The 12732-nt window shown below is 35.1% G+C and overlaps 1 protein-coding gene across 1 annotated transcript in view; it reads right to left on the bottom strand.

Annotated features, from left to right (window-relative positions):
- Nucleotides 1–3938, bottom strand: part of LOC121734125 (chondroitin sulfate synthase 1) — a 58761-nt gene extending 54823 nt beyond the window's left edge. Inside the window, exon 1 of the mRNA XM_042124548.1 lies at nucleotides 2595–3938. Coding sequence (XP_041980482.1) covers nucleotides 2595–3359 — 765 coding nt within the window. The 5' untranslated portion in view covers nucleotides 3360–3938. The remainder of the gene's footprint in view (nucleotides 1–2594) is intronic.
- Nucleotides 3939–12732: the final 8794 nt, after the last annotated feature.

Below are 12732 nucleotides of genomic sequence, written 5' to 3'. Positions count from 1 at the left end.
ATCGCCATTAAGAAATGAGTGAAGCACCCTTAATAAGCCCAGGCGATCATACGTACACATCTTGCACACACACTCGCACTGTAATAAGCCGATCGTACCGCCATTACGCAATTAGACTGCATCGCGGTGACACGTCTTTGTCATTCATAAATAAAAATAAATATGCCATCTTGTGTTGTAAAATGGTGCAAGAACAATACAACCTTACACAAAAAACATCAAGGAATAACCTTTCATAGGTAAGATAACATATTTTTAAAGTATTTTGATAAAATAATGTAAATATTAATTCAACTTCAACAGGTCAGTAATGTCCATAACAAAGTGGGGAAATTTTCCCCAAACCGGGGAAAATTTTAAATTATTTTTAAATAATCAAATAATTAATTTTATTGTCTTTTATTAGTGTCATGTAAGTATTTAGCATACTATTGACCAGTAATTAGGCAGGAATACAATAATAGGGGTGTAGACAGTAAACGAAATCTAATACAAGTTATTGCCTTTTTGAGAGTTTGTATTATAGAATTACCGAAAATTGACATATTTTACTTAATAACTTTATAATATTTTTTATATTTAATAAGTGATTTTTTTAATTGAAATAAGAGTGTATTTATTTTTTATACATATTTTAGGTGTAACAAAATACTTATGTACTATCAGAGAAGTTGATTCCTATGCAAATCGGGGACATAAGTAGTTTGGTTGCGTTACGTCAAACCCAGCCGACAGATCACAATTAACATTGAATTGACATCTTATTCGACCAAATAACGTTGGTCTGTCAATTGCATAGGAATCAACTTCCTTGATGGTACATCTGTAAAATAAATATATTTCCTAAAAATAGTCTACACCCCTATTAATTTCTTAATTTACAAAAGTGGATATAATTGTTGTTTGACGACCTCTGTGGCTCAGTGGGTGGGCTGTCGGTAGCTCAAGCCGGGGGTCGCGGGTTCCAATCCTGCCGACGGAACAAAAAGTTTTCAAAGTTCCTGGGTCATGGGTGTGTATTAAATATGTGTATCATATAATAAAAATCTTAAATATACGTATAGTATAACAGTATTAAATATATTTCCGTTGTCTGGTACCCGTAACACAAGTCCTTCAGGTACTTAGCACGGGGTCAGACTGACGTGGTGTGAAGCGTCCATAGATAAAATTGTTGTCTTAGATTTCCTTCAGTAGTAGGGGAGGGAAGGTGCTATTGGTGTAGTCACCCGAGCGTCATTGAGACCTAGTAGGAATGAAAATATTGAATGGACCTCTAGACCAGGAATAAAATTTAACACCATGTTAGGTGATTTGATTTGACGTTAATTTAACACCATGTTAGGTGATTTGATTTGACGTTAGCGCATGGTAGAACTCTTGATAGCTCTAACAGGCCGTTAACTGATTTAACAAGCCATTATTTATTTAACATTACTTGATTGTTTGATGAAACGGGTTACGGGACTTCAGTATCTTATATCTTTTCGTATACAGGTTTCGTATATAGGTTTCGGGGGCGATAAATCTATCTAGCTAGGAATAATTTTTAGAAAATGTCATTTTATTCGTGTTTTATCGAATACCGAGCAAAGCTCGGTCAAATAGCTAGTAATAATTTTATTATTGTAAATTTTTGTACATAATCATTATTACTAATAATGTTATGTAAATAAAATACTTCTCTGTACGTAACATGTGTTTTTTTTTCTATCTATAGTATCATAAAAATAATATTTTCATTATGACATCTTTAACAACCGCTTACATTTCTGAAGCGAAAAAAACATAAAAATATGTTTAAGTATAAAAAATACATTTAACTTGTCTGAGTTTACAAAATTTAAAAAGTAGGGAAATTTATGATTTATATGGCAACCCTCATATCACGCACACGTCCTACACGGGCGGCCATAACTAGGCTTCACTCGTGATTAGAGAAGGTTACGTCCGTATTTTTTTTACGTCCGTGGGAGCAACGTTGAGTTTTTCATATAATATCATTGGAGCAACGTCATAAATGCCGTCACTCTTTCGTAGTTTGTAACTTTGTACGCATCGGGAGAGAACTTTGTTCGATATGTAAGTATATTAAATGTGGCGTTTATGAAAGTGGGTTTCATAACAAAAATTGATTTTAATTGCATGAGTTATCGAATGATATACAAATATTAAGAAATTTAATTGAAAAAAAATCGACTTGGATATCGCACTTTGAAGGCGCATAACAAAAAAAATTCAAATGCTATCAAGCTGGAATTTTGGGAACACTTATTCTTTACCGTGATTTCTTTATTTTATTAACAAAATTCGCTAATCTTTGGCCTTGTCATCATCCCTATTGTGTTGCTTATTCGATTTTCGATAGGTACTTTACAAACACGAGCTCATGCGATCAACCGTTACTTGTCAAAAGTATGCAAGTCACAAAAAGTAAAAAAAAATATCTTATCTAGAAATTAGAGCCAATGCCGATTGTTACATACACGTCCTACCCGATAATTCAATTATTATTAAACTTTTATGGCCCTGATATAGTTATAATTTTGTAGATAAAAATTAATTAAGTAATAAATAATAATCCAATCACTTACGTCATAGCTCCAAGTGCAGGAAACGCCGGCGAATTTGGCCACACAGCGGCCGAGCTCCACATCTTCGTGAGTGGTGTACAGGTGCTTCAGACAGTACTTCACGTGGGGGGCCACCCTCCTCAAGGTCTCTCGAGATATGAGCACCCCCGGCCCGCCCATACAAAAGTTCTCGTTGTAGTCCAAGGCCAGCGCGTCCCTCTCGGCGCTCGTGCCGCGACCCGCCTGCCCTATAAACTGAGGCTTCGTGCTGTCCACCGACCGAAGGAACTCCCCCAGCTTGTCCCCCCTAACGTAAACATCGTCGTCGGCACGCATGAACCACTCGAACCTCTCGCCATACTTTTCGTACATGTACAGTAGCATAAGAAACGATTTCTTCTGAGGAGGGTAGCTGTCGTCCACGTTCTTGAGAGGGATCAAAGGCAGCCCGGGAGCTCGGGAAACTTCGGAACTAAAAAATGCAATCCGCCCCGGCAAATCTTTCGCCCACGTTTCGAATACTGCTTTAGCTCTAGTCTTTAAATATTGTTCCGCTGTCATAACACCTACAAACACTAGCGTACTGTTGGAATTTTCTACCGTTTCGTCCGGCCTCAACCCTATCACCGTGACTGGGTCCGGAGCCACATACAGTTTTGCGGCATCGGGACACGCTTCTATGGAAGTCCTAGACGAGGGTCTTAAGCACAATTTGAGGAAAACACCAAGGGTCACTCCGGCCACGATCCCCGCCGCGAGATGCATCCATTTACCCCTTCGCGGCATCTTGAGAGAACTGCCTCAATAAACTCCACTCCCACTGCTACCCGAACACATGTGTGCATTCCAAGAATAGTCTTTTTATCCCTTTTTTGTCGGGGTGAGGCTTAGCGACCCGCTTTTATATTCGACGGATCACATGGCTGGCGTAATGTCACGTCACGCGAAATCGAATACCACTATCGCGGTGTCACGAGCTAACTATCGAATTTGCAGATGTTATCGAGGGAGCGAGTGCGGCGAGGTGCGACGTGTGTCGAAATTCGAGTCGTACATTTTACGACGGGGCGGTACATCAAACGCGTTCGACTCGTGCGCCGCCCGCGGCTAAACTGGACCGTCTCAAAACAAAACTCAAGCAGCGGTAATTCGGACTGTCCGCGCAATATCGCGTCTCGTTCCCTCGCGCGATAACGGCGATTCCGTCCTTATCGCAGCTAATAATACGAGCTGGATTCAAATGAGCTCGGCCCATTCATCGGGCCGCGCCGCGCAAGCCGGCGAGACACACAATGAGCCGTTCTCACTTCTTGCGAGCGGGCATTGTCTGAAGTAGCGGAAACATTTCACTACAATATATTTTGAGGAACTAGTCGGCGTCGTCAAAGCCAAAGATCTCATAAACGCTTTTAATGTTCTAGGATGAACGTTCTGTCTGCGATTGTTGCAATTGTTTCAAGTTTAAACAGTTTTAACGAACAGTGGGAATGTTTTCATTACAGTTTCAATACATTAGTTTTTATAAGATTACTGTAGAAATATTTATTATGTAGGTAGGTATTTAAATTAACTGAAAAATAATCAAAAACTTATTAGAATATTTTACTCAAAACCATTTCAAAACCCATTTATATTTTCAAAAGTTATTTTAATTACTTTTAAATTCACCAATGTAAAACTATAAATTGTAAAATTTGACAGTTTGGAGGATATTTTATTACTCAAATAATTTTATACCCAATTTGTGGGTTACGTAACCTCTTCCATAAACAGGAATATTAGAATAGAATCTTCATCATCGATCGCGAATCGCGATTCGCGTCATATTTTTCGAAAAATATCCTTTTCGCTGAAGCACAATGCTGAAGCAAAATATTATTTAGAATTTAATATTTTTTAATTAAAATGTTCTTTTCTTCGATCTTTAGGAGTTTAGGAGTTTTCTTCGATCCAAAAATTTGTTACTAAATTATTATTTATTAAATTAGCTGATTTTAACAAAAAAATACTTATACTTACTTAAATTATTACAATAGAACACAGTTAACTTTTTTACTTATTTCTTTAACGTTATTTAAGTACTTACTAATCTATACATTATGTGGCGGTAGGTACCCACAATTCGCCTTACATTTCTGCATCGCGCTATCGAAGTTTTCTGGAGCGCGTCAGTATATATACGACAGCTGAGATGTATCACTTGGGCTCCGGCCTGACCAGTGACCGAGCATAACACCTCGCTCGGTCGGAAGATCTTCCTTTGGCCACCACACATATTATCCCACACATACATATAAATAAAATTGGAGTGTCTGTTTGTAATATTGAAGGAACCGTTTTTTACTACATGCATATGAATCTATATACGATACATACACCAAAACAACATTTTTTACAATTTTTGTCTGTAAGTCTGTCTGTCTGTTTAACTCTGTTTGTTCCGGCTAATCTCTGAAACGGCTAGAGCTATTTTGCCGGGCTATTTTGGTAGATAGCTGATGTAGTAAGGTTACTTAGGCTACTTTTTAACCGACTTCCGAAAAGGAGGAGGTTATATTTTACTTTTTTCATATTTGTTAGCGGACTATCCATCTTTGTTATTATACTATGTTAACGCGGACGAAGTAGTAATAAATATTTGATTTTCCACACAAAATATAAATTGATAATAATTTACACAATCGATTGTTAAATAAAACTAGTGTGACTATGTGCATCTGAGATGTTTGCGCAAGCAAGAACGGATGGTTTCCGGGCACTCATTCGCAAAAAAGCTCCATCTATAATAAATCGCGTAAGGGGAAGTGACAAAAGCATCCTGAAGATTGTGGCAGATGATCCGCATGCACCCATGTTGAAGAACTACGTGCGGAATAAGCGGATAATGAATGAGATGTCCAGGACACACATCCACTCGTAGTTCTAATTGGGTGCATGATTTAGTTTTTACTTTTTAGTGATAAGTATTAATTATTTTATTTTAAGTCATGTTTAACCAACTCTATAATTTTTTATGTTTGCAATAATAACCAATGGAACATAGTTAATTGTATTTATAATAGGCGTGATGGTTTTTCCGTAAAGACTAAATATAAAGGTTGTGGGATATACAAGAGCTCGCTTCGCTCGCCCTGATTATTATCATTAGCACTCACAATTACAGCTGCTTAGTCCAGGCCCGGATCTAGGGGGGGGCGAGAGGGTGCACGTGCCCCGGGCGGCAAAGATTGGGGGGCGGCCGGAGGCCACCTCCCAATCTTTTGCCGCTTTCTTCACCGCCGCGTGCGCCACCGGTGCATGTGGCCCACCGCGCTACCTCGTCAACGTTGTTTCATAGAATTAGGTATATGTTGTTAAAAGAAATAAAGATATAAATCCAAGACTTGGAGGCGTCTCTTGTCACGAGGGACCTCGGCCTGACTTCTCATCACCGCCACTTCAATTCAACAAAGTTCCGTAGAACTCGTTCTGCGGTTAAAACCTATGTGACCATGAAAATTATTACCTATTTTTGCTTGGAGGGCGGCAAATTGGGATTTTGCTCCCCCCTTTTTAAAACGTAGATCCGGGCCTGCTGCTTACTGGTGATCGAAGGCTGCTTAGCAAAATGAGTTTTGTTTTGTTATGCACGGATCCCACGCCAATCGGCATATGCGGATACGACTTTTTTTATTTGGGCACCAACTTTTTTACTTTACTTATTTTAGGGTTAGTTCGAACCGAAACGAGACACGATTTCATAATAATATTGTTGTCCTTTTAGTTTTGTAATTCAGTCGTATTGTATAAGAAATAGCTGTCTTCTTATTAAATACAGAAGTCAGAACGTTATGTACTTGTGAGATCGAAAGAGATGGACAATTAACACCCTTTATGGTACACGGTTTCTTGGAAGTCTGTCCGTCTGTCTGTCTCCAGGCTCAACTCATAGGCCTGGAGATACTGACACAAAATTCTTGGTAATTTGTACCACTATGGCGGTTTTACAGGGGTATAATTACATAAAGGCAAAAAGGAAAATGATGGTCATAGCGCTCGCACTGGCAGCCCAAACGCGTGGGCGTTAATCGAACGTGTCGGATAAATAACGAGTGTCAAACGATTTGTTCCACAAAAATGCTTGTATTTTCAGATAGTCGAAAAAAAATAAGTAGGCGAAAGCGTAATGCCATACTTGTCGGGTGCGGCTTACAGCCCGCCATACCGACGCGAATACGTTAATTTTAATAAAAAAAACTGAACCATTTGTACCAGGCTAATTTTTGCATAGCTAATCATCGTCGAGTAGCCATTCACGAAAATCACCTTGCCATACTTTTCCGACAGCGCGGCGCCCATTGGCCGCCATACAATGCCGCCATACCACTGCAAAGGTGTAATTTTTTTTCTTTTCGCCAAACGATTTGTACCAGTTTCGGCATTTAAATTTTTGGAAAGTATTTGACAAAATATGACCGTTATTATTTTTCCCATACTTCTAGTAGGGGGAAAAAGTGCTGCCATACTTGAAATACTTATTTATTTGACACGTTTCAAAAATACGACTATAAAATACCTACGTAAAATCATTTTTTACATCATGGCATCATTATAGTCTCGTCATTTGGTAATTGTACCAAAAAAAAATGTTATTAAAAAAAAGTGTAAAAAAAGAGAGTGCATGTATTTTTGTTGCCGCTATAACAAATACTAAAAACAAAATAAATTTAATCCCATACAACAAACGTGATTTTTTTGCAATTTTTTGTTCTAAATAAATGATGGCAATAGATAGGCTCATAGGCACCTGAAATATTCACAAAATGTTCAATTTTATTTATATTTTAATAATTAATAATAAAATTAAATAAAATAAATAATTAATCCCATACAAAAAACACATTTTTTCCTATTTTTGTTCTATGGCACGGAACCCTTCGTGCGTCAGTCCAACACGCACTTGGCCGATTATTTTTTTAAAATTATACAGATACCTACTCATTATTATACTTATTTCATTTGTAAGATTGACTCGTTTCAACAATAGGAAAATGTTAAAGCCGGAAATTACAAACAATAAGTAAAAATAACATTTTATTTATAATATTTTAAAGTGTGAAGCCCCAGTATAAAATCACGTTCTAAGCTCAAGCATCTTATCACAAAACTTCAAATAAATAAAAAAAAAACATATGAAAAGTAACCGATACTCCACTCTAATAAAATTATTATATGTGTAGAAAAATAATATTCTAATAATAATTGCTTAAAAATGTATATATACAAGCATCTACATATTTGTGCTTTTCATAAAAGAAGTTAAGTATTCAAAATTTTAAAAATCAACTTATTAAAAAAAAATGCCGCTCTTTACTTTTCCCATTATAAATTGTCAACTTTTTGTATGAAAAGCACCTATTTTAAAAAAATATGCAACTTTGTACTGAATTACTGATCCAAGGTAGAGCTTAAGGGACGCATATATAATATGAACTAAAACGGAAATTTTTATGTTATGTGATGCTATAAACTATTATTTTAATAATCTATTGTTCTTCATGTATAATATTACACAACAACTGTTTCAATATCTAAATGCATTTTTTGCTAAACATAATGCATAACTTGCAAAAAACATGGATTTAGCAATCTAAATAAAAATATTAAATCAATACTCTTTGGGTGGGTTGCACCAGAGGCGTAGTTATAGCTGTTAAGGTTAAGGATAACGTAACGTCAAATATGGCGTCCATTATGGACTTTTACTAGGGATTTGACAGTTCATTTGACATTTTGTTATGGTTAAAGTTAAAGTTATAGTTAAAGTTAGCTGGCGCAACCCACCCTTGCCTATACATAATCCCCCTTACTAATAAACGCTGTATAAGCTTTGAATAGTTATACAGTGTTTTGTCTTCTTCAATCCAATTAAAAAATGTCACTAGTATGACAGGAATAAAACACTGTATAACTATTCAAAGCATTATACAACGTTTATTAGTAAGGGGGATTATGTTTTCGGTACCCTTTACAGAAACATTATTTATGTATACCTTTTATAAATTTAACAGTACAGTCAAATTTTAATGCAAAATATTAACTTCAGTAACTCTTTTAAAAAATTGCATTAAAAGACAAAAATGTGGCATTCAAAAGACAAACTAGGACTAGTGCGTCATTTCTAAAGGAATTTGAATATTAAAAAATATTATTTACATTTTAAATAAGAATGAAATTTTAATCCATTACAAGCAGATGAAATATAAAACGGTGCGATATTTGGTTAAAAAACTTGACAATAAAATGTAGTTATAATTAAATTGTATTCAAGATATAATGAAAAACAACGTAAGGATCAAGGACGTTGAAATAATAGCCGGACGGATCGCCATTAAGAAAAAAGTGAAGCACTCTTAATAAGCCGAGGCGATCATACGTACACATCTTACACACACACTCGCACTGTAATAAGCCGATCGTACCGCCATTACGCAATTAGACATATGCCCTTTCCTGTAGTGTTATATATTCCGTGATTATTAACATTTCGAGTATTTATAGCTTTTGACAGAAGACATTTTGACCCGTGAAACAACTTCGTCAAATTAATTCTGGAACGGAATATAGTCGGGGAAATTTTTTACATATATGGCAACACTCAATTCTCTCACACATAGTGAAAATGGCGCCATTGTTAAGCTTCACTTTTTTCTTGATGGCGATCCGTCCGGCTATTATTTCAACGTCCTTTGTAAGGATTTTTTTAATTAACCAAAAGATTTTTCATAGAGCAAGTAATTAAACATTTGGGCCATATACTTATCTGCCTTATGAATTTTCTCGCTTGCCACTTGGCAGTGCGTTCTTAATTTTTACTATTTACCTATTTATTTTTTTACATTTTGTAAGTAATAACTTGTACCGTATAATAATGTATAGTCTTTACTTTTGTGATTCGTAAATTATTCTGTTCAATTTAAGACTGCTGCCACGTGAAAGTGCTGAAGTTTTGTAGATTAAACATTTGTATTGTGTTTTTAAATATTATTTGAAAGAAATAAGTTTCAATAGTAAAATTATTACTTCCTTTTTACAGCCTTACGTGGACGTAAAATAAAATATTTTTTTTTTTAATTAATGAAAAAGCCTTTCCACGTCAGATTTTTTCTTTTTATAAGAGGCATTTAACGACTCTAAGACAACCTTAGGGCCTGTATTCACTTTGATTAGTGCAGGTGATTGGTAATCAGGAGAAGGCCAGTGTGGACAGCGACTGATTAGTGCAAGTTCTTCATTTTCTTCTAAACACTAATCACCTGCACTCGCACTAATCAAAGTGAATACAGGTCCTTAATTTCTGAGCCTTTCTTTCAAGACATTTACAAAAGTAAGTTTTTACTTTTTACAAGGTTAATAGGAGTACATATTTCACTATTAAGTATATTAATTAATTTATTTTATAACAATAGCTTCCATATTTCACTGAGAAAAATATACGAAGCAACTACTATTAAGCTCCTACATCTCTATTTAACTCCATAAAATAAGTATTTAAATTAAATAGTAAAAAAAAAATCTTTCCCATAAGAGAAGAAATACTATTAGTCCAATCACTAATCAGAGATACCCAGCTGTAAGTCTGTAAATATTTGTCAGCTTTGTTTTAGCTTCGTGGTGGCACCACGAAGCTAAAACAAAGCTATACAATATTTTATAGTACTAAAAGCTATACAATATATTATTATATACAAATATTTACAGACTTTACAGCTGGGTATTTCGAATTCCGAGGTTCTTACCTAAGTTAAACCTAAGTTGACTGGACCATATTATACGCTTTGTAAAAACAACATCCCAATGGATAAGGTAGTCGATAACTCTAAACATAACAAGGCAAGTTGAAAAATTGGGAGAAAAACAAAAAAAAATAACAAAATAAAAATATGACAAAGTCGAGTTAATTCTGTAGGGTGACCATATTTCTAAGGGGGGTTACATTATCATTTATATTGGATCATTTCTATGATCATATATAGGATCTAATATATATGATCATTTGATCATATCTGCGTATTACATTATCATATTTCATTGATCCTATTTTACGTCATATGTGGTTTCAATAGCCAATGGAGAGCGCTAACGCTGACAGGTATTGACGTCAGGGTTACTAGATCTCAGAGAATTCGATTTGTCAAAAGACATCGTCATTTTTAATATGGCTTGTTTTTTGTTATTTCAGCAAGATTATCCAAGTATATAATTAGGAAAATAATTACATTACATTATTTGAAACATATTAACGAACAAGAAATTAAAAACTCTTTTTTATATTAAATAACTGGCAACACCTATTTCTATGACCGTATTGGATCCAATCTCTCAGCAAATGTCAAAAATCTGTGATCAAGGAAGAAATGAATCATATCGACGGTCCCTACGTATAAAGCGACATGTCAAAAGTAGTGGTTTTCAGGATAGCGTTTTTAAGATTCAAACTGTTACTGTAGATTACCATTAAACATAAACACAATTATTTTTATTGATCTGTAAAGCTTAATGTAGGCCGTTTGTCATTATATAACACAATTTTAAATATTTACAATATTTTCGCCATAATTGCAAGTTGTTACGGTAACAATTCAAGACTGCCCATAACGCTTAAGTCGTACATGTCCGTTTTTACTTTGGAAGAATTAAAATATTATATTTTATTTTCTTTCTTTAAATAAAATAATATAATAGTATATTTTCAAGCATTTAGGTTTCCGTGCTTAATAATTGAAAACGGGAACCTATCAGACTTCGCTTTCTATATGTCGTCCGCCCGTCTATCACCAAGCTTCATCTCAAGAACCGCAATAGTAGAAATTTACACAAATTACATTTTTTTGTTGGCGCTATAAGAAATTAATTAAAATAAAAATAAATTTTATTGATTATTGTGGACCTCAAACAAAAGACGCGATTTTTTTGCTCTATATCCATAACAGTAAGACACTGATGGTTGTTCATGATGAAAAGAGCCTCAGCCTCCGTTGCAGCAATTATTTCACATCGCTGATTATTTATAACACTTAAATACTCATATTGGTTTGAATTTGATTGAATGTGGCACTAGACCAAAACGAACAAAAATCTCATAATAGCTGAACGTAAATGATAACAAGTCTAAAAATAATTCGCTACCTTAGAGGTAGAAACGGACATGTACGACATGACGCGGGACAGCGCGTAATTTTCAACGCGGTACAAGACGGTAAGTATAGATGTCCGCATTGACCACACTAAAATCTAATACAACCTCCGACTTGTCATTTACGTCTTTTTATCTTTGGAATTACCTACCTACTTGTGATAGAAAAATAATAATAATGTTGGAATATGCGTCTCATTTTATGGAAGGGCATGATGCAATAAAAAAAAAATGCTATTTTGGACATGACCTTTTATACGTAGGGACCGTCGATATGTCTATATTACATTATCCAATATCATTGACTCAATGATCTCGGATCCAATATATATGGATATCCAAGGTAAACTTCTTGTGGATATCTAATATCCCCCTAACAGTAATGGACAGTCCTGACACCTGTCACACTTTTTACAGACTTATTTTTTTTTACAAATTATACTTTTACAGCCACACTCTTCAAACAGCAAACATTATACAACCAAAGATAATATTATAATCACTTCGTTATACAACATCCTTCTTCTTATAAGCCATAGTCAAACCCCCCCTAGTAATAAAAATATTCTCGTCTAATCCCATGCTAAATAATTGCACTTGTGTTAATTGTTATTACTTATGGCAATCGGTGTTATGGTTTAAATCCGGTATAAATAGTCAGTACTCAAGATGCATCTCGGTCTCAAGACGCGGTTCGGCTCTGTGATTGGTCCGAATTTTGAACGAAAATCTACACGGTTTCAAACTTCAGTTTTAAACCGCCGTTTACAACCGTGTATCAGATACTATGTAACCAGTGTGTAAATATTTTTATTAGCAAGAGGGTTAAGGAGCAATAGCTTAAACCCTAAAGCAAGGGTGGCCAACCTTTTCTACACTTGGGCCGAAATTCAAAAGTAGAATTTTACCCTTTATTTAATTTTACTTAGAGCTTTTATTTTAAAAGTAAAAGAATAGAAGTGTTTGTTTGCTTTTTATAGTAGG

Source organism: Aricia agestis, chromosome 15, assembly GCF_905147365.1.
Source record: "Aricia agestis chromosome 15, ilAriAges1.1, whole genome shotgun sequence".
Taxonomy (NCBI): domain Eukaryota; kingdom Metazoa; phylum Arthropoda; class Insecta; order Lepidoptera; family Lycaenidae; genus Aricia; species Aricia agestis.
This window is presented reverse-complemented; position numbering and strand designations above follow the sequence as displayed.